The sequence below is a fragment of the Mus musculus genome, chromosome 2, assembly GCF_000001635.26.
Source record: "Mus musculus strain C57BL/6J chromosome 2, GRCm38.p6 C57BL/6J".
In the NCBI taxonomy this organism is placed as follows: Eukaryota; Metazoa; Chordata; class Mammalia; order Rodentia; family Muridae; genus Mus; species Mus musculus.
Window position 1 is genome coordinate 54,953,532 of NC_000068.7, and position 24,085 is coordinate 54,977,616.

General features: G+C 36.9%; 1 protein-coding gene across 9 annotated transcripts in view; it reads left to right on the forward strand.

The window, feature by feature from the left end:
- Positions 1–24,085, forward strand: part of Galnt13 (polypeptide N-acetylgalactosaminyltransferase 13) — a 682,099-nt gene that overhangs the window by 517,321 nt on the left and 140,693 nt on the right. Inside the window, exon 11 of one of the 9 annotated variants that reach the window (XM_006498093.4) lies at positions 18,447–19,094. The exons of the other annotated variants lie outside the window; for them this stretch is intronic. Coding sequence (XP_006498156.1) covers positions 18,447–18,484 — 38 coding nt within the window. The 3' untranslated portion in view covers positions 18,485–19,094. Of the gene's footprint in view, positions 1–18,446; positions 19,095–24,085 lie in introns of those variants that run through there. 9 annotated transcript variants of the gene reach the window in all.

The following is a 24,085-nucleotide window of genomic DNA, read 5'->3' on the forward strand; positions in this document are numbered from 1 at the left end:
GGCCAAGAAGTGGGAGTGGGTAGGTAGGGGAGTCGGGGGAGGAATATGGGGGACTTTGGGATAGCATTAGAAATGTAAATGAAGAAAATATCTAATTAAAAATTTTTAAAAAAGATGCTATGAACATCATGAAGAAGAAGAAGAAGAAGAAGAAGAAGAAGAAGAAGAAGAAGAAGAAGAAGAAGAAGAAGAAGAAGAAGAAGAAGAAGAAACAAAATACCCATGAAAGGTGTTACAGAGACAAAGTTTAGAGCTAAGACGAAAGGATGGACTATCCAGAGACTATCCCACCTGGGGATCCATCACATAATCAGCCACCAAACCCAGACACTATTGCATATGCCAGCAAGATTTTGCTGAAGGGACCCTGGTATATCTATCTCATAGGAGGCTAGGCCAGTGCCTGGCAAATACAGAAGTGGATGCTCACAGTTATCTATAAGATGGAACATAGGACCCCCAATGGAGAAGATAGAGAAAGCACCCAAGGAGCTGAAGGGATCTGCAACCTTATAGGTGGAACAACAATATGAACTAACCAGTACCCCCAAAGCTCGTGTCTCTAGCTGCATATGTAGCAGAAGATGGCCTAGTTGGCCATCACTGGGAAGAGAGGCCTCTTGGTATTGCAAAATTTATATGCCCCAGTAGAGGGGAACGCCAGGGTCAAGAAATGGGAGTGGGTGGGTAGGGGAGCAGGGCAGGGGGAAAGTATAGGGAACTTTCAGGATAGCATTTGCAATTTGAAATGTATATAAAGAAAATATATAATAATACTAATACTACTACTACTAATAATAATAATAACAAGTAACACACACATTCTTATTTTAGATTTGGTGAATAACATGAATGTCTCAGAGCTACAGCCCTGGATTTTTTTTTTTATAATATCCTGACAAATCTCTTCTAATAGATGCCTTTTTAGGTCTGTCTGTGGTGTTTTAATTAAATAGATCATTGAGTGTTTCTTTGACTTTGATATATATTTTCTTGGTTAAAGTCTAAAGGACTATAACAACAATGTCAGTATTGAGAAATATTATTTACTTTTCTTTTTATTCCATCCTTTTTCTATGCCTTATTTTAGTTTTATGTCTTTTCTCTTTTTTTATTGTTATTTGTTCTAAGTGTATGTGTAATTACTATCTTTTTCAAAATTTAGTTTATTCATTTTCTGTTTTATTTCTTTCTTCAGTTAACATATTCTTTTTATCTCATTATTATTTGATATCTTCCTGCCTTACTTTCAATCATTTCTTTTCCTTTTAATTCTTTTTTTTATTACATAATTTCTTTATTTACATTTCAAATGTTAGCAGATTTTCTAGTTTCCCCTCAGATAATCCCCTATCCCCTCCCCCTCCCCTGCTCCCCAACCCACCCACTCCCATTCCAGGCCATGGCATTCCCCCATATTGGGGCATAGAACCTTCACAGGACCTAGGGCCTCTCCTCCCACAGATGACCAACTAGGCCATCCTCTGCTACTTAAACAGCAAGAACCACATGTTCCACTATGTGTTTTCTTTGATTGGTGGTTTAGTCCCAAGGAACTCTGAGGATACTGGTTAGTTCATATTGATGTTCCTCCTTTGGGCCAAAAAACCCCTTCAGCTCCTTGCATACTTTCTCTAGCTCCTTCATTGGGGACCCTGTGCTCTATCCAATGGGTAATTGTGAGCCTCCACTTCTGTATTTGCCAGGCACTGGCAAAGCCTCTCAGGAGACAGCTTTATCAGGCTCCTGTCAGCAAGCTCTTGTTGGCATCTGCCATAGTGTTTGGGTTTGGTGATTGTTTATGTGATGGATCTCCAGGTGGGGCAGTCTCTGGATGTTTATCCCTTCAGTCTCTGCTCTGAACTTTGTCTCTGTAACTCCTTCCATGGGTGTTTTATTCCCATTTCTAAGAAGGATTATAAGCTTCTGAGCTAATATCCACTTATCAGTAAGTGCATATCATGTGTGTTCTGTGATTTGGTTAACTCACTCAGGAAAATATCATCCAGATCCATCCATTTGCCTAAGAATTTCATAAACTCATTGTTTTTAATAGCTACATAGTACTCCATTTTATAAATATACCACATTTTCTGTATCCATTCCTCTGTTGAGGGTCATGTGGGATCTTTCCAGCTTCTGGCTATTATAAGTAAGGCTGCTGTGAACATAGTGGAGCATGTGTCCTTAGTACATGGTAGAGCACCCTCTGCGTATATGCCCAGAAGTACTATTGCTGGATCTTCCAGTAGAACTATGCTTAATTTTCTGAGGAACTGCGAGACTCATTTCCAGAGTGGTTGTACTAGCTTGCAGTCCCACCAGCAATGGAGGAGTGTTCGTCTTTCTCCACATCCTTGCCAGCATCTGCTGTCACCTGAGTTTGTGATCTTAGCCATTCTGACTGGTGTTAGGTGGAATCTCAGGGTTGTTTTGACTTGCATTTCCCTGATGATTAAGGATGTTGAATATTTTTTAGGTGCTTCTCAGCCATTCGGTATTCCTCAGTTGAGAATTCTTTATTTAGCTCTGTACCTCATTTTTTAATAGGTTTGTTTAGTTTTCTGGAGTCTAACTTCTTGATTTCTTCAGATATTAGCCCCCTATTGGATTTAGGATTGGTAAAGATCTTTCCCCAATCTATTGGTTGCCTTTTGGTCTTATTGACAGTGTCCTTTAGCTTACAGAAGCTTTGCAATGTTATGAGGTCCCATTTGTCAGTTCTTGATCTTACAGCACAAGCCATTGGTGTTCTGTTCAGGCATCTTTCCCCTGTGTCCATATTTTTGAGGTTCTTCCCCACTTTCTACTCCATAAGTTTCAATGTCTCTGGTTTTATGTGGAGTTTTACTTGAGCCCACTTGGACTTGAACTTTGTATAAGGAGATAAGAATAGAACAATTCACATTCTTCTACATGCTAACCGCCAGTTGAGCCAGCACCATTTGTTGAAGATGCTGTCTTCAAACTGGAAGCAATCCCACTAAAATCAGGGACTAGACAAGGCTGCCCACTCTCTCCCTACCTATTTAATATAGTACTTGAAGTCCTAGCCAGAGCAATTAGACAACAAAAGGCGATCAAGGGGATTCAAATTGGAAATGAAACAGTCAAAATCTAACTATTTGCAGGTGATATGATAGTATATATAAGTGACCTCAAAACTTCAACCAGAGAACTCCTTAACCTGATAAACAACTTCCGTGAAGTAGCTGGATATAAAATTAACTCAAAAAAAAAAAAAAAAAAAAAAACAGTGGCTTTCTCTACACAAAGAATATACAGGCTGAGAAAGAAATTAGGGAAACAACACCCTTCACAATAGTCACAAATAATATAAAATACCTTGCTGTGACTCTAACTAAGGAAGTGAAAGATCTGTATGATAAGAACTTCAAGTCTCTGAAGAAAGAACTAGAAGAAGATCTCAGAAGATGAAAAGATCCTCCATGCTCATGGATTGGCAGGATTAATATAGTCAAAATGGCTATCTTGCCGAAATCAATCTACAGATTCAATGCAATCCCCATGAAAATTCCAACTAAATTCTTCACAGACTTAGAAAGGGACATTTGCAAATTCATCTGGAATAACAAAAATCCTAGGATAGCAAAAACTCTTCTCAACAATAAAAGAACCTCTGGGGGAATCACCATGACTGACCTCAAGTTGTACTACATAGTAATTGTGATAAAAACTTCATGGTATTGGTACAGTGACAGGTAGATCAATGGAACAGAATTGAAGACTCAGAAATGAACCCACACACCTATGGTCACTTGATCTTTGACAAAGTTGCTACGTTTTAATTCTTATGTCATATAAAATATGATTTTACTAGTTGCTGGATAGATCTTCATCTTTGTCCTTTAGAGGATGATCAGTAGACCATGTGAAAGTAATGTATTTAAATGTTCAATGATTAGCTCCTTTGTGAATGATCTGAGAAATGATGCAAGAGCATGTTTTATGCACCCTTATTCTCTGAGTGAGGATAAGGTATATTGGTTCACACGTTGGTATTTCATTGTGTTCCTCATGAAGTAAGTAATCATCTCCCCAATTCTAGATCTACACATTACATGAGGGTGACCACAAAACAGAGAGTGGATTATCCAGCAAGAAGAATGGATTACTAGACCAATCCCATATCTGAGTTAGAAAGGAGAGGTAATATATTGATTCTAGTGCATATCAAGAGATGAAGCCACTGGTTATCATTGTTAGCACCAAGTGATAACTGCTACCCATGGAAGATGAGTCATTAGGCACTGAGTAACAGTCCTGTATCTAAAGAGTACTTCCCCCCCACCCCGCCCTGTATATGATCAGGAGTCACTAAAGCTCCAGAAGTTGAGTTTTTCCAATGAAGAGACTTGACCTTCTTTGTGAGCTTTGCCACTGGTTAAAACAACAACCTTATTTTTATTTCTGTTAATTTATAGGGAATGCAGCCTACCTATTGTTGCTAAGTCCTGCATGTAATGGCACTGCTATACTCTCATAATCTGTGTCATTGTATTTCTATGGGGACAAATCCTGGAACATCCTAGCTCATTAACAGGTGGCTCAGGAAATCAGAAATATTTCCTATTAGAGTTTGAGAGCATGTCTAAACCTGAATATCCACACTGCTAATCATAAACCTGAGATATGCTCTGACCATGGGAGGAGAGAATAAAAGACCATGACTGTTACATACAGTATGTTTCTAATCTTGTTTTAACATAAGCAAGTATTCAAAGTGAAAATAAACTAATGTTTCTCTATTATTTTCACATTGAAAGGTTATTATTTTATAATCAGATTAATTTTTGAAGAATATTTGTCTACATTAACATAATGAATCCAGACTTGGAAAACAGATCTTGCAATTATTGGAACTAGGATTTAAATTGTATAACCTAGGGTCATTTGAGTTATATAGTCTGTACTTTATACATCATTATCCACATGTACCTTAAGTTATATATATTTAAATTATTCTTTTACTTTTTAAAACATTTTTATAGGCAGGCATTTCCTCTAAATTATATATAATTAAGCAAAGTCCCTTGTTTAGTCTTATTCTTTTGGTAACCAAATTTGAGATTCTTTTTTCTCTAAGCCTCTGATCAATCTTTTGCCTACCAGACTACTAGTATTCTCAACCAACAAAACCAACATCAACTGATAATTTATTAGAAGCTAATTGTGAAATAAGGTGGTCAAAATCTGGTTTTGAGCCAAAAGCTGATTCCAGTGGCAGTGAAGTTTGATCCGGACTCCATAGGCACTTTCTATCTTATGTGTACTGTGATATTTTATGCTTACTAATAATAACTAGTTATTTTTACTGTTATATATTTTCTTCCCTGTTCTTGCCTCTTTTGCCTAATTTTTCAATTTAAAATGTAATCAATTGTTACATCTATAAAATACATAACTACTACCCTTCATAATATGATCAATTATGACATATATAGAGATTTCTTAGCCTTGAATTTCAGATCAAGAACAAGAATTTAAATATATGTATGTCCCATTTAGTACTGACATCCTTACAATAAATTTTTGTTAAAATTAAACTAACGTTAAATTGGAGTGATTTGTTTCTATTTGCTATGTATAGATCACAACTATCTTCCTGTAGAATTAACAAATTCTAATATCACCAGTGTAAACACTTCTTAAGATAATACTATGGTTTTACATTTTTTCAGTTCAGTTGAATTTCACTTTTCCACTCCTTATTAAACGATCATCTTGGTGGCCTTTTGTACTTACCAAGCATATTTAAATAAGCAATAGAGCTCAGCTTTGTCACTTCAGATGAGAACTGAATTTAGCACATAAAGCATCCTGTTATATAACCCTCGTAAGAAGGAAGTACTGGAAATGTGCCATTAAAGAAAATTATGATTGGGAAACTTTCTCTAACATATAAAAGTCAGCATCAACTAATTTACAGTGGTGGATTAAAACTTCATGAGCCCGAAAGAATAGTTTACATTTGAAATTCTAGCTTGTCTAGAAGGAAATTTTATTGCCTTAACTTTGATTCCCCATCTGCTTGACAGATGATATATAGTATTCTTGTATTAGGAATGTGGGGCAACATTTGCTGTAAACAGTTCCTTCCCAACTTCTTACATATCCCTTTAGATTCAGTGTCCCTGCTGTGATCTATGTTAAAGAATTGCTGTCAAATACAGGTTAAATATGGCAAAGATCTAGATACTTCTCAGAAGACATCTTTTACTAGTCACTCTTGGCTCAAATTCTTGTGGACATGAAGTGCATTTTTATTTTCTTGAAGGCGTGCTTGATAGATAATAGATGGTAAAATCTTTCTTGCTGTCTATACTTAACTGAAGGTACATAAATATTATTAATGTACAATGTCACAGAATTAAGATTTAGAATAATACCATAGAAATACATTTTGTTTTATATTTTGATAGACTTGGCCAGTTCATTTTATCTGGCCATTTAATCTTGTATCCTTTTGGAAATCAACTCCACGTACAAATTCACATGCTTAGACTTAGGAAGCCACCTGTTCTAGCCAGTGAGTTCCTAGGATGTACATAGTAAAATATACTGACAGTGTATGACATTGCCCATACTTCAATTAAGGCAATGAATCCTGCTTTTAAAGAAAGTGATTACAGCTGTAGGAGTTCTCTTGTAGAATTTTGGAGGTTGTTTATGTATACTATCATATTATCCACAAAGAGTGATATCTTGACTTTCTCCTTCCCTATTTGTATCCCTTTGACCTCATTTTGTTGTCTAATTGTTCTGGGTAGAACTTCGAGTACTAAATTGAATAGATAGGGGGAGAGTGGGCAGCCTTGTTTGTGCCTGATTTTAGTGGGATTGCTTCAAGTGTCTCTTCATTTAGTTTAATGTTGGCTATTGGTTTGTAGTATATTACTTTTATTATGTTTAGGAATGGACCTTTAATTCCTGATCTCTCCAATACTTTTAACATGAAGGGGTGCTATATTTTGTCAAAAGATTTTAAGCATCTTATGAAATGAGTGTATGTGTTTTTCTTTGAGTTTGTTTATATAGTGGATTACATTGATGGATTTCCATACATTGAATCATCCCTGCATCCCTGGGATGAAGCCTACTTGATCATGGTAAATGATCATTTTGATGTTTTGAAATGATTTGAGTATTTTTGCATTGATATTCATAAGGGAAATTGGTCTGAAGTTCACTTTGTTGGGTCATTGTGTGATTTAGGTGTCAACTTAACTGTGGCTTCATAGAAAGAATTGGGTAGTTTTCCTTCTGTTTCTATTTTGTGGAATAGTTTGAGAGGAAAGTGGCTGGATACAAAATTAACTCAAAGAAATCAGTAGCCATCCTCTACTCAGAGGATAAATGGGCTGAGAAAGAATTTAGGGGAATGACACCCTTCACAATAGTCACAAATAATATAAGATATCTTGGTGTGACTATAATCAAGCAACTGAAAGAACTGTATGACAAGAACTTCAAATCTCTGAAGAAAGAAATTGAAGAAGACCTCAGAAGATGTATATATCTCCCATGATCATGGATCATCAGGATTAACATACTAAAAATGGCCATCTTACCGCAAGCAATCTCCAGATTCAATGCAATCCCCATCAAAATTCCAACATAATTCTCCACAGAGATAGAAAGAGAGATTCTCAAATTCATCTTAAATAACAAAAAACCTAGGATAGCAAAAAACTATTCTCAACAATAAAAGAACTTCTGAGGGAATCACCATCCCTGACCTCAAGCTATACTACAGAGCAATAGTGATAGGAAAGCACGTGTTATTGGTACAGCAACAGGAAGTAGATCAATGAAATAGAATTGAAGATCCAGAAATAAACTCAGACACCTATGATCACTTGATCTTTGACAAAGAAGCCAAACCCATCCAGTGGAAAAAAAGACAGCATTTTCAACAAATGTTGCTTGTTCAACTGGCAGTCAACATGTAGAATAATGCAAATTGATGTATTCCTATCTCCTTGTGAACAGCTCAAGTCCAAGTGGACCATGGACCTCCACATAAAACCAGATATGCTGAACCTAACTGAACACAGGGAATTTTTTTCTGAACAGAACACCAATGGCTTTCTTTCTTTAGGGTAAGGGAGAGAGGTACCTGGGTGGGAAAGATGAAAGGAAGGGGAAGAGAGGAATATGATCAGGTATAGTTGGGGGAATAGGATTGAAACCCCAAGGACCAATAGAAAGAATCAAAATAGGCGTGCTTGTGAGGTAGGATGTTGGGTGACCCTCTAGAATGTACCAGAGACCTGGGAGGTGAGTGACTCTCAGGACTCAAATGCTGGGACCTTACATGAAAAGCCCTATAGTGGAGAAAGGGAACTTATAGAGTTCACCTCCAGCAAAAAGACGGGGCATCAAGTGGAGGGATGGGGTTGATATCCTACAGTCAAAAACCCTGACCCAAAATTGTTCCTATCTGAAGGAACTGCAGGAACAAAAATGGAGAAGAGCCTGAAGAAAAAGAGGTTCAGTGACAGGCCCAAATAGAGATCCAGATCAGGGGGAGATTCCAAGGCCTAACACTATTACTGATGCTATGGTGTGCTTACAATCAAGGGCCTATCATGACACCCCTTGAAAGGCCCAAAAAGCATCTGAAACAGTCAGATGCAGATATTGACACCAAACAGAAGCTGGTGACCCTTGTGGTTAAATTAGGGGAAAGCTGGAAGAAGCTGAGGAGGAAAGTGACCCCATAGGAAGACCAGCAATCTTAACTAACCTGGACAACTGGGATCTTTCTGACACTGAGCTACCAACCAGGCAGCATACACTAGCTGATATGACACAAACACAGCAGAGGACTACTCAGTGTAGACTCAGTCAGAGAAGATGTACCTAACCCTGGAGAGACTTGCAGCCCCAGGGAGTGGGTAGGTCTGGTGAGGTGGGGAGGGGTAGTAGGGACATCCTTTTGCAGGGGGGGGGGGTGTCCAGGGGGAAGGGTGTGCATTGGGAAAAGTGAGATGTGGAACAGTTGGAGGCTGAACCATGAAGGTGATAAAGTATCAACACTGAAAGAGAAAAAAAAAAAACACTAGTGATTCATGCTATAAGATCAACAATCAACAAATCGGTTCTCATAAAATTGAAAAGCTTACATATAGCAAAGGACACTTGTCAATTGGACAAAATGCCAATCCATAGATTGGAAAAGTACCTTTACCACACCTACATCTGATCAAGGGCTAATATACAAAATATACACGAAACTCAAAAAAGTTAGACTCAAGAGAACCAAATAACGCTATTAGAAATGGGGGAGAGAGATATATACAGAATTATAAACTGAGGAATCTTGAATGGCTAAGAAGCACCTAAAGAAATGATCAACATCCTTAGTCATCAGGAAAATGCAAATCAAAACAATCCTGAAGTTCCACCTCACATCAATCATAATGGCAAAGATAAAAAACTCAAGTGACAGCAGATGCTGGCTAAGATGTGGAGAAAAAGGAACACTCCTCCATTGCTAGTGGGGCTGAAAACTGGTAAAAACCACTTAGGAAATCAATCTGGCAGTTCCTCAGAAAATTTGAAATAGTTCTATCTGAAGACCCAGCTATACCACTCCAAAACATATAACCAAAACGTACTCCAACATATAGTAAGGACAAATGCTCTGCTATGTTTATAGCAGCTTTATCTATAGTAGTCAGAAGTTAGAAGCAAACCAGATATCCTTCAACAGTAAAGTGGATGCAGAAAATTGGCACATTTATACAATGGAGTACTACTCAGCTATTAAAAACAATGACTTCATGTAATTTGAAGGCAAATGAATGGAACTAGAAAATATCATGCTGAGTTAGGTAACCAAGACACAATAGAACATACATGGTATGCACTCACTGGTGTGTATTAGCCCACAAGCTCAGAATACCCATGATACAACCCACAAACCATGAGAATCTTAAGAAGAAGGAAGACCAAGTGTGGATGTTTTAATTCTAAATAGAAGGGGGAACAAAATTATCGCTGGAGATAGAGAAAGGGGAGTGACCTAGTACTGAGAGAGAAGGGGAAGGGGAAAAAAACTGGGGTTGGGATCAGGTATTGGAAGGGACCGTAGAGAAATATAGATGGTCTGCAAATCAAATAGAATCCTGTAGCAATTGGGGATGGGGCGCTGGAGAAACTCTGAGATCCCTGGGAAGTTAGAGACTTCCAGGATTCAAAGGGGATGACTTTAGCCTAAATACGCAACAAAGGGAAGATAGAACCTGTAGAGACCTCCAATAGATAGGCATGGCTCCCAGGTGAGGAATGGGGCTACCTACCCATCTCAGAATTGTTACCAGAAATGTCAAAAGGAAAGACAGGAACAAAAAATTAAACAGAGACTGAAGGAAAGGACATCCAGAGACTGCCTCACCTAGAGATCCATCCCATCTGCAGACACTAAACCCTGACACTATTGGTGATGCCCATAGCACATCTGTCAAGGTCGTTTTGCCTTTTAGGGTCACCATTGAGAAGTCATGTGTAATTATAATGGGTCTTCCTTTACATGCTAATTGTCTTTCACATTTGTAGCTTTTAATATTCTTTCTTTGTTCTATTTGTTTAGTATTTTTATTATTATGTGTAGAGGGGATTTATAGTTCTGTTCCAATGCATTTGATGCTCTGTATGCTTCTTGTACCTATATAGGCATTTCCTTGATTGTATTAGAAATGGTTTCATCAATGATATGATAGAAAATATTTTCTGGGCCTTTGAGATAGGATTCTTCTGACTCCTCTAGTCATATTATTTGTATGTTTGGTCTTTTAATACTGTCCCAGGTTTCCTGGATGTTTTGTGTTAGGAGGGTTTTTAGATTTAACATTTTCTTTGACTGATGCATGGATTTATTCTATTATATCTTTGTTGGTAAAGTTTTTCTCTGTCATCAAAGTTCAAATTCCTAAAATTTTCATCTTTCAAATTCCCTACATTCATATTTTCTTTATCAATTATATTTTCATTTTCTGGTATTGAACATTTTTATTTATTTCCTTCAGATGTTTGTGTTTTCTTTGATTTCTCAAAGGAAATTATTAATTTGCTCTTTAATGAACTTTTCCTCTTCATGCAGTTAAAATATTTTTCTTGTGCTTCATCTTTGTTGGAATATTTGGCACCTGCTGTTGTAAGATAGGTTAAAGTGCCAATTCCTGCATTTATCTTTGTTGGGTGGAAGATTGGTTCCTTGTTTTATGATTCCTCCCTGGATTTTCAGAAAGTGTGATGGCTGTGTATTGCCTGTTTTCCGGACCTGTTAAGCTGGTGTGTTCACAGGTAATGCCTACCTATGTTGGAGGATGGATAACGGATAAATTGGCAAAAGGAATGCTAGTAGAAATGGTTTTGTGGTCCATTTGGGAGGGAGTCATGGAGGAAAGGGAGACCATATCAGATTTCCTGCTATGGGTCTAGAGTTATGACACGAGAAGGAGATGATCAATCTCAGGAACAGCAGAACGGGTCTGGATCCTCCTTCAGCCTATTTGTTTGACTGGAAGGAGAAGCCTTTTGGTTAGCAGTGGGTACCTGCTGGAGTTGAGGTCTGGAACAAAGCAACAAATGAGTGAAGATGGAATCAGGGGTTGGAGGCAAGGGAGGCTGTCTAGGGTCTTCTGCTCTTGATCTGGGGATGAGACTAGGGGATTGGAACTTGGGTAAGAAAGAGAGAAGAGAATGTCTATAGGCAACCTATTTGTTTTTCCGGCAGTCATAGCCTATTGGCTAGCAGGGAAGGGCTGCTGGAGTTGGGGCTGTGAAACAACAATGAAAAGGGGGAGGGATGTTAAAACAGTGATGACTTATGGGATTCTTAGGAGATGGGAGCAGTGGTGAGGGGTGGCAGGGAAGATTGCCAAGGATATTCTGCTGCAGAGCTGAGAAAGACTGGGGAATTGGAACTGGGAAAACAGAGAGAAGAGAAGGTCTGCAGACAGCCTACCTGGCTTTCTCCAGGTCTGGTTGTTTGTTTGTTTGTTTCTGAATCTTAAGTCATTTATAGATTTGATTTTTTTGTCACATGGTTTTTATGCTTACATCACCCCTTTGGATATATACAAAGAACACAGAAATGCTGGTATTCCTTTGTGTTGACTGTGAGGTACAATCCCATGGCAAACCTTAGGAGTGGAAGTACAAAAGTTCTCTCTGTTCATGGGTAATAATTAAAAAGGAAAGTTAAAAACCAAAAATTATTTTAAGGGAGCTGATAATTTATGGTAAGGTAGAAACCTTTTGTTTGGGGGTGATAAAATCTATTTTGTTTAAATGGAACCCATTAAAACAACTTCATGGTTCTTAGTTTAGAATAGTGACTTCCTGATTCAATGTCTGTTAACCATGAAGGGCATATGTATGAGTTAAAGTTTATGACTGTGTTTATGTGACCATTTGTCGATCATGATTATCCTCTGAGCCAATCACCTGCAAACTTCAGTTCAGCTGGCAAAGCATCAACCCAGCTGGGTTAGTTGCCTGGCCATTCATAGAAGGGTCGGGAAGGTCACGGGCCCTCTTCTGAGTTTACAGTACTCCATTCTCCTTCTTATTTTAGCATTTAATTTTATAATTGTTATTCCTTTTATTAGATATTTTCTTTATTTACATTTCAAATGTCATCCCCTTTCCTAGTTTCCCCTCCAAAAATCCCTTGTCACCTCTCCCCTCCCCCTGCACACCAACCCATCTAATCCTGCTTCCTGGCCCTCTGTTTTTTTTTTATTTTATTTTATTTTATTTTATTTTATTTTATTTTATTGTGTATTATTTTATTTGATATTTTCTTTATTTACATTTCAACCGCTATCCCCCTTTCTAGTTTCCCCTCCAATATTCCCCTCTCCCCTCTTCCCTCCACCTGCTCCTCAACCCACCCACTCATGCTTCCTGGCCCCGACATTCCCCTATACTAGGACATAGAACCTTCACAGGACCAAGGGCCTCTCCTCCCATTGATTACTGACTAGGCCATCCTCTGCTACATATGCAGCTAGAGACACAAGCCACACCATGTTATTTCTTTGATTGGTGGTTTAGTCCCAGGGAGCTCTGCTGGTACTGGTTAGTTCATATTGTTGTTCCACCTAGGGGACTGCAAACCCCTTCAACTCCTTGGGTCCTTTCTCTAGCTCCTTCATTGGGGACCCTGTGCTCCATCTAATGGATGACTGTGAACATCTACTTCTGTATTTGCCAGGCACATCAGGAGAGAGCTATATTAAGCTCCTGTCAGCAAAATCTTGTTGGCATCTGCAATAGTGTCTGGGTTTGGTGGTTGTGTATGGGATGGATCCCCAGGTGGGGCATTTCTTAACCCTTGAAAAGCAGAATTAATGACTCCAATTTCAGTATTCTGTGGGTTTCCTTAAAACTGGATTTTAAATTTCCTAGGGCTTTAGTATGATTATTTCTTGAGTCTTCTCCTTACAGAAGAGGAATTTAGGGTCTTTCTTTTCTCATGACCAAGCTTTCCCAGATCTGTAACTGTGACTCAGTGATGCCAGTGTAGTATTTAATTTTTACACACTTGGGGCTTGTAACATTTTCTCCAGACCCTGTAGAATTGACCCAATAGTTTGTAAAAATAGAATGGAAGAAGCTATGAATCCGGACAGAACAAAGAATAACCACATGAGCTAACTTTTCAGAAACCTTGGTAAAAATGGAGGGCTGTCTTACTGCTTCAACACAGTACTGAAGCTAACAGGAACTTTCCACTTATTCTGGCATTGCACTATTGTCATGCATGAACACCTATTGAAAGGAAAATGGGAAGAGCCACTTATTCCTAGTTGAATATCCTTGGTGTTTTGCAGTGTAAGGTCTCAGCTGTAAAATAAGAAGCTTTCCTGTGAGAGACAAGTAGGTTTAATTTGACTAGAAAACAGAAAAATTCCCAGCCTCTGAAGAGAAGGGAAAGAAAAGAAAGACATTTGAAGTAGTATTTTAAAAAATGATGCCTGTAGAATTTTCTATGACATTGTCTTAGATATTTAGAGAGAGCTAAAAAATGGAAATCCCTAGACAGAAAATATTCAAATAACTGGATAATTAATTTGAGTCATAAAGAGATGTTTGTAAATAACAATTCTTGCTATTGGCTCTTAATTCACTCATTGCTTTTCATTCTGCTAATTCTCATTCCGTGAGGTATAGAAGGGAAGACCCCAAGTAAACAATTAATTGTAAAGAAATCCAAAATAAAATGTAATATGGAGAAAGAATCACAAAACAGAGGAAAGATTTCAACAATAATTTCACAAAGTCAGAGGCGTCTTTTGAATTCATTGACTTCTAAGATGAATAGACATTAACCTCAGAAAGGAGAAAATAGTCAGGAAAATGTAGTTTTTTTGATGGAAAACCACAGCTTATGCCTGCAGAGAATTAGGAATGAGCATGAAGCTGTCGAAGAACTAAGAAGAAAAATAATTCAATTGGAAGAGTTTAGCACCAGCATGGGTTCTCAAAGGCAATTGCTTGCCAGTGAAGGACACAAAAGGAGATTGAATCACTTCAGCACTTACACAACAACAACAACAACAACAACAACAACAACAACAAAAAGGCAGAGTGGGGAGATGATTGGAGACTGCACTATGGGTTTCTGTGAAACAAAAAAATAAAATTTAGTTGTTGTGAATACTTGCTTAATGATCATGGGAGAAACATGAAAAGTCTAGAACTATTTTAGAGGTAGAAACAATAACATATAGTGAAAATTTGAAACTTCAATTGGGGACGTGGGGTTTGACGGCATAAAGTGATAATTTCTGATGAAAGCTAAAAGGTATATTATCCTTCCTTTTACTCCAGTGATACATCATCCAGCTACACACACACACACACAGGTTTAATATTTTAGCCTGTGATAGTTGACAACATAGATTTGAAAGCACATGAGTTATTCCCCATTGCTTGCTGAGTTATATTTAAAGGATATTATTTTTTTCGATTTTGAGAGTTGTTTTATTTTCAATTCTGTTTATAAGTTGTTGCGTGTGTGTGTGTGTGTGTGTGTGTGTGTGTGTTTGTGTTCACCAATGATTGACCCATCTTGAAGGGATAAGAATCACAAGGAACTTATGGTGTGTGAAATTTTCCATCAGGCAAAAAGAAGAGAGTTTTCAAGATAATAGTAAAAAGTGGATTTAAAATTTTTGATATTAGTTTGAGGACTCAACTTTCTAATAGTGATATAAAAAATCTTTATTATATCTTATGATGAAGGTACTCTAACAAGAATCCTCCAGAATGCTATTTGTAATGAGATTGAACTGATTGTTCAAACACCCCGTGAACAAGAAGAGAAATGTCCATGAGGAAACATAGCAATGGGAGATGAACAGCAATACAAATGATTGGCTGTGTTACTGACAGCCTGAACAAAGTGAACACAGCTGCCAGTGAAGCTCTGAAAGTTACTGCAATTGTGAAAGTAGCCCCTCTGATATTATCTGCCATGATGAGAAACCAAGCAAAGGCATTAGGGTATTTAGCTTTGTGAAAACAAAATGCAACTTTGAAATAAAGCATTAGCTCTCACTTGCAGATTTGGCAATATAGCTCATTTTCTCCGCTATCAGGAGAAATATTTGTCATTTTAATTTGTCTAAGAGGAGGGATAAGGTGATAATTGCTTTTACAATAGCTGGAGTTGCTCATTTCAGACTAGTGTTAGTCATTGCTCAACAAGGCCAATTAAAAACATTTCTACATTTCTTTCATAGTTAAACAGAGGCATAGAGTGTTTTTGTTGTGGTAAGAATGTTCAGATTTAATATAGTGTGGCATCCTAGTAGAATCAGAGAAGGCTGTAGAAGTCCACATCTTCATAGTTGAACATTACGAAGTTTTGCTTTCATCAGTGATTTTTGTCTGCAAATGAAAATTAGTAATATTTCAATTCCATTATTTGAATAGTTTATTTTCAGAGATAAAAATCTTCAGATAAAACAAAACATATTTAGTGAAAAAGGACCAATTCATTTACTGTTGCCTCCTATTCCAACCAGCAGAAAAGAGCGATAACACTACGTTCTCCTCAAAGCAGTTTATTCAGGAACCTTTCAACACGCATGCATGAATCTCTCTCTAGGAATAGTCTCATGTATCTCACCACCCCTAATTGCTATCCCTTATATAACCCCTCAACCACGCCCCATCAGCCCAGTCCATGTAACAGCAGTCCATTGGCCAGAATCATCACTCCGTCATATGGTCAGATCTTGCATCATGGTGCACCTGCGCAGTTCCCACGATGGGGCTTATTTTCAGGTGTATGAGGAAGTCAGGTGCAAGTCATAAGACTTGGCTGCAGTCCCGGGCGCCATCTTGGGACTGCTGGCACATCTGCTCCTCACAATATACATATAAAATTGTTTTATTTGTTTACCTATGATAAATATTTTCTTTCTCACAAGATGAATTTTTCTCTTTGCAAAAAAAAAATTGAGAAAATATATGAGAGCCAATGAAAAATAACTTTATATCCATACCAGTGGGAAAAAATTAAAAATGCATACATTCCCCTAATTTCTGAACAAAGAGAAAAGACTTATTCAACTTATATACCTTGAGTATTTTTCTTGAAAAAATATTTATGTTTTATCTATTACAGCTGCATGATTTTCTATTCTAAAATTTATTAAAATTATTTATCTGAATACTGATTGTTGACATTCCAGGACATTGATATAAAAGACCAGTGAATGCTTTGAAAATAAAAATTGGCATATCCTTAGTATAAATCATAGTAGTAAGTAATAAAATTAAAGTGTGTGGGGTTAATCTGACAAAAATGTCAACTGGTTATGGAATCGTTAAGGTCTTGTTTAGGCAGCCATGTTGTCACAGATGTAGCTTTCCTGTTGTATGTAGAAAGCACAATTTCACCACAGAACATTTAGTCTTCAGGATATAATAGTCTTTTTGTTCCCTGTTCCATAATTTCTCTGAGTCTTACATGCAGGAGTTGTGTTGTAGATGTATTAATTGGGGATAGAGATGCCAAGGACAGTTATTCTCTGTATTTTGACTAGCTGTAGATTTTTTTGTAATGGTTCTCTTCTGATGGAGAAAGAAGGTTCATTGATGATGGTGATATCTACACCTACCTGTAGGTATAAAATAAGAAGTTAGAATGAATTTAGGGATCATATTGGTTTTAAAAATTTTTAGTAGAAGATTCTCCTCTAAGTTCCCTGGCTTCAGGAAACCATATGCATTTGGCTAGTTTTATAGTGCCTGGAATGGTTCCGTTCTGTCAAGTAAGCTTTGTGTCTCATTAGACAGCTGTGCCACTATTATACTTTAAGGAATATTTTGCCATAGTGCTGAGTATTGCTGTTCACAGGCATCCCAGCTAAGTAGGTAAGTTGTTTGCTTTCTTTCCTTACCAACGTGTAAAGCACCTTCCATTACTATGATAAGACTTCAGAGAGAAGGTTTTCAGGTCAGTTACAGCACAAATCCAGTCAGTACTGTGTCTAAAATATTTGGTGTCTCAGCTACTTGGTCTTATGTTCAGTTTCTAGGAGCCAAAAGTATAGTAGCAACAGCCTCTAGTGTTTGAGGGACTTTCCTGATCTCCCCTAACCAATAATGCACAACAAGTTTTTCTATGCCTGGCTCCTGTGATTTTTTTAGTCTGGGATTAGGATAGGAAGTATTTTCACACCCACTACCATAACTTCACTTAAGTGTATATACACATAAAATTATATGTGTATTATAAATGATGTAACTACGTATAAAACAATGATTTCCTATCTTGTTTTAAAGCCATCATTAAGTGTTTATATCTCTGAGAATGGTGATGCATGCATGTAATAACTGTGCTCCAGAAGTTAATAAATGAAGTTGCCTTGAGATCAGGTTTGAGGGCAGCCTGGATAATCTACTAAACTTAGACTTAAATAAAATAAAGTAAACTAGAATTGTTCTTCTGAGGAGCTCAATGGGCTTTTTACATGCAAGCTACAAAAGAAAAGCACTGCAATTCTATGAGCCACTTTCAGATCTTGGACATTCTTGGTAATTGGTTTTATTTCACCCATAGAAACTCTTCCTTTACAGAGTGAAGGTAGTGAACAGACAAGATAGATCATTTCTTTTCAAATGTGGTTTTCTTACGGGGTGCTTTTAGAATTTAATTTTCAATTCAGATATACTTGAGAGTTCCCTTTATCTAAGCAAACAATAGGAACACACATCTTTTGGATGTAATTATAAGATGAGATTGAAAATTATCCAATTTATTTTCTGATTAGAGGTCGTTGAAAGAATTATAATTATAACTAGGCACATTTTTTTTACTGTTACTGTTTGTGTTATTAGTAAGGAGAACTGCAGTGAAATTATTTCTAATTATTGTGGTGTTTCTTCTGTTACAGGGCTTTGTTACTGCAAAAATGTTAACAGAACTGTTTAAAAGTCTGTCACAAGCACACCGATTTTCTCAGAATGCTAAGTTGATTTTCTGATCTAATATTCTGAATGTCACTTAAGCAAAATTAAATATCCTTATGTAATTATTAACTAAAAAGTACAATTTTATGTATTTAAAATAATTGTTAAAATATTCTGTCATTATTAAGTGATTCTGATAGGCTTGTCAAAGTGCAGTAGCTCCCATCAATAAATGTTCTGAGTTAAAAGTTGAAAGCAATGTCCAAAGTGAATTTCCACTATTTTAAAATGAAAACTTGTGAGGAACAGTGACATCAGCTCACTAGGAAAAGATGCTCTAGTATCACTCCAGATCATTTTAAAATGGTTTTGCTGATTACAAAGTAGTACATGTTCAGAGTACAAACGATAAAATGATTATGAAAGATAGATTGCTTTTGTTGTAAATTATGATCAAGAGAGAAGGGGCATTAAGGGAGGTTTCTAGTTATAGTAATACTTGTTTTAAGGAAGATATGAAAGCAACATTGTAAAAAAATATTTATTTCATTTCCCTTACACATTGGGTGTATAGTTTATTTTCTTCAATTTTGATTTTTTTTTAATTTAAAATAAAATGTTTGTTTAGTTCATATTGTTGTTCCTCCTATAGGGTTGCAGACCCCTTTAGCTCCTTGGGTACTTTCTCTAGCTCCTCCATTGGGGGCCCTGTGTTCCATCCAATAGCTGACTGTGAGCATCCACTTCTGTGTTTGTCAGGCCCCGGCATAGCCTCACAAGAGATGGCTATATCAGGGTCCTTTCAGCAAAATCTTGCTGTTGTGTGCAATGGTGTCAGCATTTGGAGGCTGATTATGGGATGGATTCCCAGGTATGACAGTCTCTAGATGGTTCATCCTTTCGTCTCAGCTCCAAACTGTGCCTCTGTAATTCCTTCCATGGGTGTTTTGAACCAGTAGCCCCGGAGCTTGTGTCTCTAGCTGCATATCTATCAGAAGATGGCCTAGTCGGCCATCATTGGGAAGAGAGGTCCCTTGGTCTTGCAAACTTTATATGCCTCAGTATGGGGGAACGCCAGGGCCAAGAAATGGGAGTAGGTGGGTAGGAGAGTGGGGCAGGGAGAGGGTCTAGGTGACTTTTGGGATAGCATTTGAAATGTAAATGAAGAAAATACCTAATTAAAAAAATAAATTAAAAAAAATGTTTGGAACATCTATAAACCTAGTCCGTTCATTCCAAGGTCTAGACTGCTATATGAATATTAGAATGCATATTTTATTAAAGTTTAGAGTTATAAATTTGATGTTTTCCTTTGAACACTGTATAATACATATCTCATTTATAGTTTATAAAATATATTTTTGTCTTCTAGATCACAAAATTCTATAAGTATTAGACAGCTTAGCTAGTTAGTGGTTTTGATTTTTGTTTCTTTTTCCTTAATCATAAACTAAGTTAAGTAATCCTAGAATGCTTTAAATATTACCAAAGTATCCTATATAAAATCTGTATTAAATTAAACTCAGAATAACCGTTTTAAAATTGTGGACGATTACATAGGTATAAGGTCTCACATTACTTGAAATAGTTCAACAAAATTGGGAGTCCTTTTCCATGTTTCCAGAAGAAAAATTCCTGAGGCCTGTTTAGCTCAGACATAGAAAAGACAACCTTGAAAATGAGTGTCCAGGAAACAGAATGCCCTGAGCTCTAGAGACATCACATACCATATGCAAGAGCACAAGGAAAAATAGGAAGTTGAGTTAGGAAGCAGAAAGTATAGAAATGAAGTTTATGGTTTCTGTAATGAAGAAACAAAAGCGAAGGTGGTGAATTGTGATTGATTGATTGATTGATTTACATTTGAAATATAATCTTTCTTCAAATATACTGTGCCTAAGAAATGAAGTAGCTTGAGATTATAAATACCTTATATCTCAAAGTATATCTTAGAATATATATATTAATATATGTTAGAATATATTAATATATTTATATATTAGAATAAATATTAGGAATGAGTATAAAATATGATCATCATGAGAAGTATTTTATTATTACTATTACTATTATTATTATTATTCATTAGGTATTTTCTTCATTTACATTTCCAATGCTATCCCAAAAGTCCCACATACCTCCTTACGCCCCCTACCCACTCACTCCCATTTCTTGGCCTTGGCATTCCCCTGTACTGAGGCATATAAAGTTTGCAAGACCAATGGGCCTCTCTTTCCACGATGGCTGACTAGGCCATCTTCTGATACATATGCAGCTAGAGACACGAGCTACAGGGGGTACTGGTTAGTTCATATTGTTGTTCCACCTATAGGGTTGTAGATCCCTTTAGCTCCTTGGATACTTTCTCTAGCTCCTCCATTGGGGGACCTGTGATCCATCCAATAGCTGACTGTGAGCCTCCACTTCTGTGTTTGCTAGGCCATAGCATAGCCTCACAAGAGACAGCTATATCAGGGTCCTTTCAGCAAAATCTTGCTAGTGTATGCAATGTTGTCAGCATTTGGAAGCTGATTATGGGATGGATCCCCGGGTATGGCAGTCTCTAGATCGTTCATCTTTTCGTCTCAGCTCCAAACTTTGTCTCTGTAACTCCTTCCATGGGTGTTTTGTTCCCAATTCTAAGAAGGGGCAAAGTGTCCACACTTTGGTCTTCATTCTTCTGGAGTTTTGTGCGTTTTGCAAATTGTATCTTATATCTTGGGCATTCTAAGTTTCTGGGCTAATATCCACTTATCAGTGAGTACATATCATGTGAGTTCTTTTGTGATTGGGTTACCTCACTCAGGATGATGCCCTCCAGGTCCGTCCATTTGCGTAGGAATTTCATAAATTCATTCTTTTTAATAGCTGAGTAGTACTCCATTGTGTAAATGTACAACATTTTCTGTATCCATTCCTCTGTTGAGGGGCATATGGGTTCTTTGCAGCTTCTGGTTATTATAAATAAGGCTGCGAAGAACATAGTGGAGCATGCGTCCTTCTTACTGGTTAGAACACCTTCTGGATATATGCCCAGAATTAGAAAGGGCAATCTGCGAATTCATCTGGAATAACAAAAACCCTAGGATAGCAAAAACTCTTCTCAAAGATAAAAGAACCTCTGGTGGAATCACTATGCCTGACCTAAAGCTGTACTACAGAGCAATTGTGATTAAAAACTGCATGGTACTGGAATAGTGACAGACAAGTAGACCAATGGAATAGAATTGAAGACCCAGAGATAAACCCACACACCTATGGTCACTTGATCTTTGACAAGGGAGCTAAAACCATCCAGTGGAAAAAAGACAGCATTTTCAACAAATGGTACTGGCACAACTGGCGGTTATCATGTGGAAGAATGTGAATTGATCCATTCCTATCTCCTTGTAGTAAGGTCAAATATAAGTGCATCAAGGAACTCCACATAAAACCAGAGACAGTGAAACTTATAGCGGAGAAAGTGAGGAAAAGCCTCGAAGATATGGGCACAGGGGAAAAATTTCTGAAGAGAAGTATTTTTAATTCAATTTTTGGCAAATATTTCCTGAACTTGTTTGAGACATTCTGGGGAAAATTAGAACACAACAACAATAACAACCAACTAACCAACCAACAAACAAACAACAAAAATCTTCCTTTGTTCAGTGGCCTTCCTTTAGCTCTTCAGATCTTTGATGTTCTTAGTTCATATGCTTTGAGTTTTATGCACCCCAGTTTAATTGGGATCTCCACTAATCTTCACACCCTCCTGTTTCCACTTATTTATACAGTACACATTTATTCTCTCAGCACAATTAATAGGAACAGTTTAGCTCTTAATGGAATTTTACAATGAGTTTTCTCGTTGACCTCAATCAATTTCATAAAATGGTTTCTTAACTCACTTCTTTTTTAATATACTTTTTGTAGCCTTATGTACCTTGTTGTATGGTAATGGAAAATCTAAATGTTTTTCCAAGACGCTTAGTCTTTTCCTTCTGTCATAGTTGAAGAAAAAATGATTTTTTTTCTATCAAACTAGACTCAAAACTAGATATTACTGAAATTTACACTTAAAAATTCAAGAGAGAAAAATAAATATGGGACTATGATGAACCTTGCTTCCCAACATAAAATGATTAGTAAAATTAAATACACCAAACCTTTGTGATGATCTCATATACAATTATAATTCGCAAGATAGCCTTCAAACGTTCAAGAGATTTTATACTCATGAATCTATGGTGATAAACCTAGGTATCTCTATGTCTGTTTATGTCTGTCTGTCCTCTAGTAATGTTTGCTTCAAATTGTATTGGGTATATATGTAAAATATGTATCTACACTTTAAATAAGCAACATAGATACATTTTAATTCACGTTTAGTCATAAAAATCTTGCGCTCCATGACCCTTTCTCACAGGTCACACACAGATCGTGTGACATCCTCAAACATATTCTTGCTTTCTTTGTAATTTATTCATTCTCCACCCACACTGTGGTATCCATTTGTACTCTCCCACACTCAATAGTCTCATGTTGCATGACTCTATTGTCTTTTCCTCCCACCTTTCTAAAAAGATTCCATTCCTGTAGCATGGTCTCTTTTCTAGTACCATAAGTAGTGTCTTCTTTTATTCCCAAGTATTTATGCAAATATAATAATTAAGACTAAAAATCTGCTGTGACAACGGACATATGTTGTCTTTCTTGCTCTGGATCACTAAACTTAACACAATTGGACGTTTTGTTTGGGAAAGAGTCTCACTATACAGACCAAGCTGGCCGCAAATTACTTTGTAGCTCAGGTGACCTGAAATTTGTATAAATTCTTCATCCACCTCTGAAGTGCTAGAACAGGCATATAGTACCATATCCAATTGTCCTCCAGTTGTTAATTTGGAAAAAAAAAAGATATTTAAGCTACTGTTTTCCATTTTTATGAAGGACAATTTAGTTAGCATAACCCTGTTTTATTACCACCATATATTATATGCTAAGACCTTTGTATGTATAGTCACATTTAGTATTTTGTCTCCAATTTAGAGACTTAGAGTATAAGATAGAAGAAGCTGAATAAATTTATGTAACGCTGATTCAGATATTCTATATCTCTAGCCCTTTTACTCTACCTCAAACCCTGTCACATTATGGGAAATTTATACAGAAAAGCAGCCCCTGAAATACTACTATATGAAATACAGCCTGATCCTATAAGAGAAGATCAAGATGTAGACAGTACCTAGTGAATATCTTTTTACAAATACAGTATTAAATAACTGTTACAGTCCTCACAAGACAAGAACTATTTATTAGCAGGGGTAAGTGTAAGAAGTAGAATTGTAAAGTATACAGAATATTTATACATTTCAAAAAAGTAATGTTCAATCTACTCTGAAAATAGTTTACCATACAGAAGAAAAATAGTATTTGACCTCGGACATGGTATAGCATATGACTATCACGTTCATTAATCAACATACTGGAGTTAGTGCCAAACTCTTAAATTCTGGTGAAGTGAATCAATATCCCACAGATATACTCTTGCCTAGGTTGCTTTCGTTGCATCTGGAAAACAGTGTCTAATTTGAAGGGACCTTGTCTTTGCATCTTAGAAGTCCCATGCCTCCCTGACTACCTC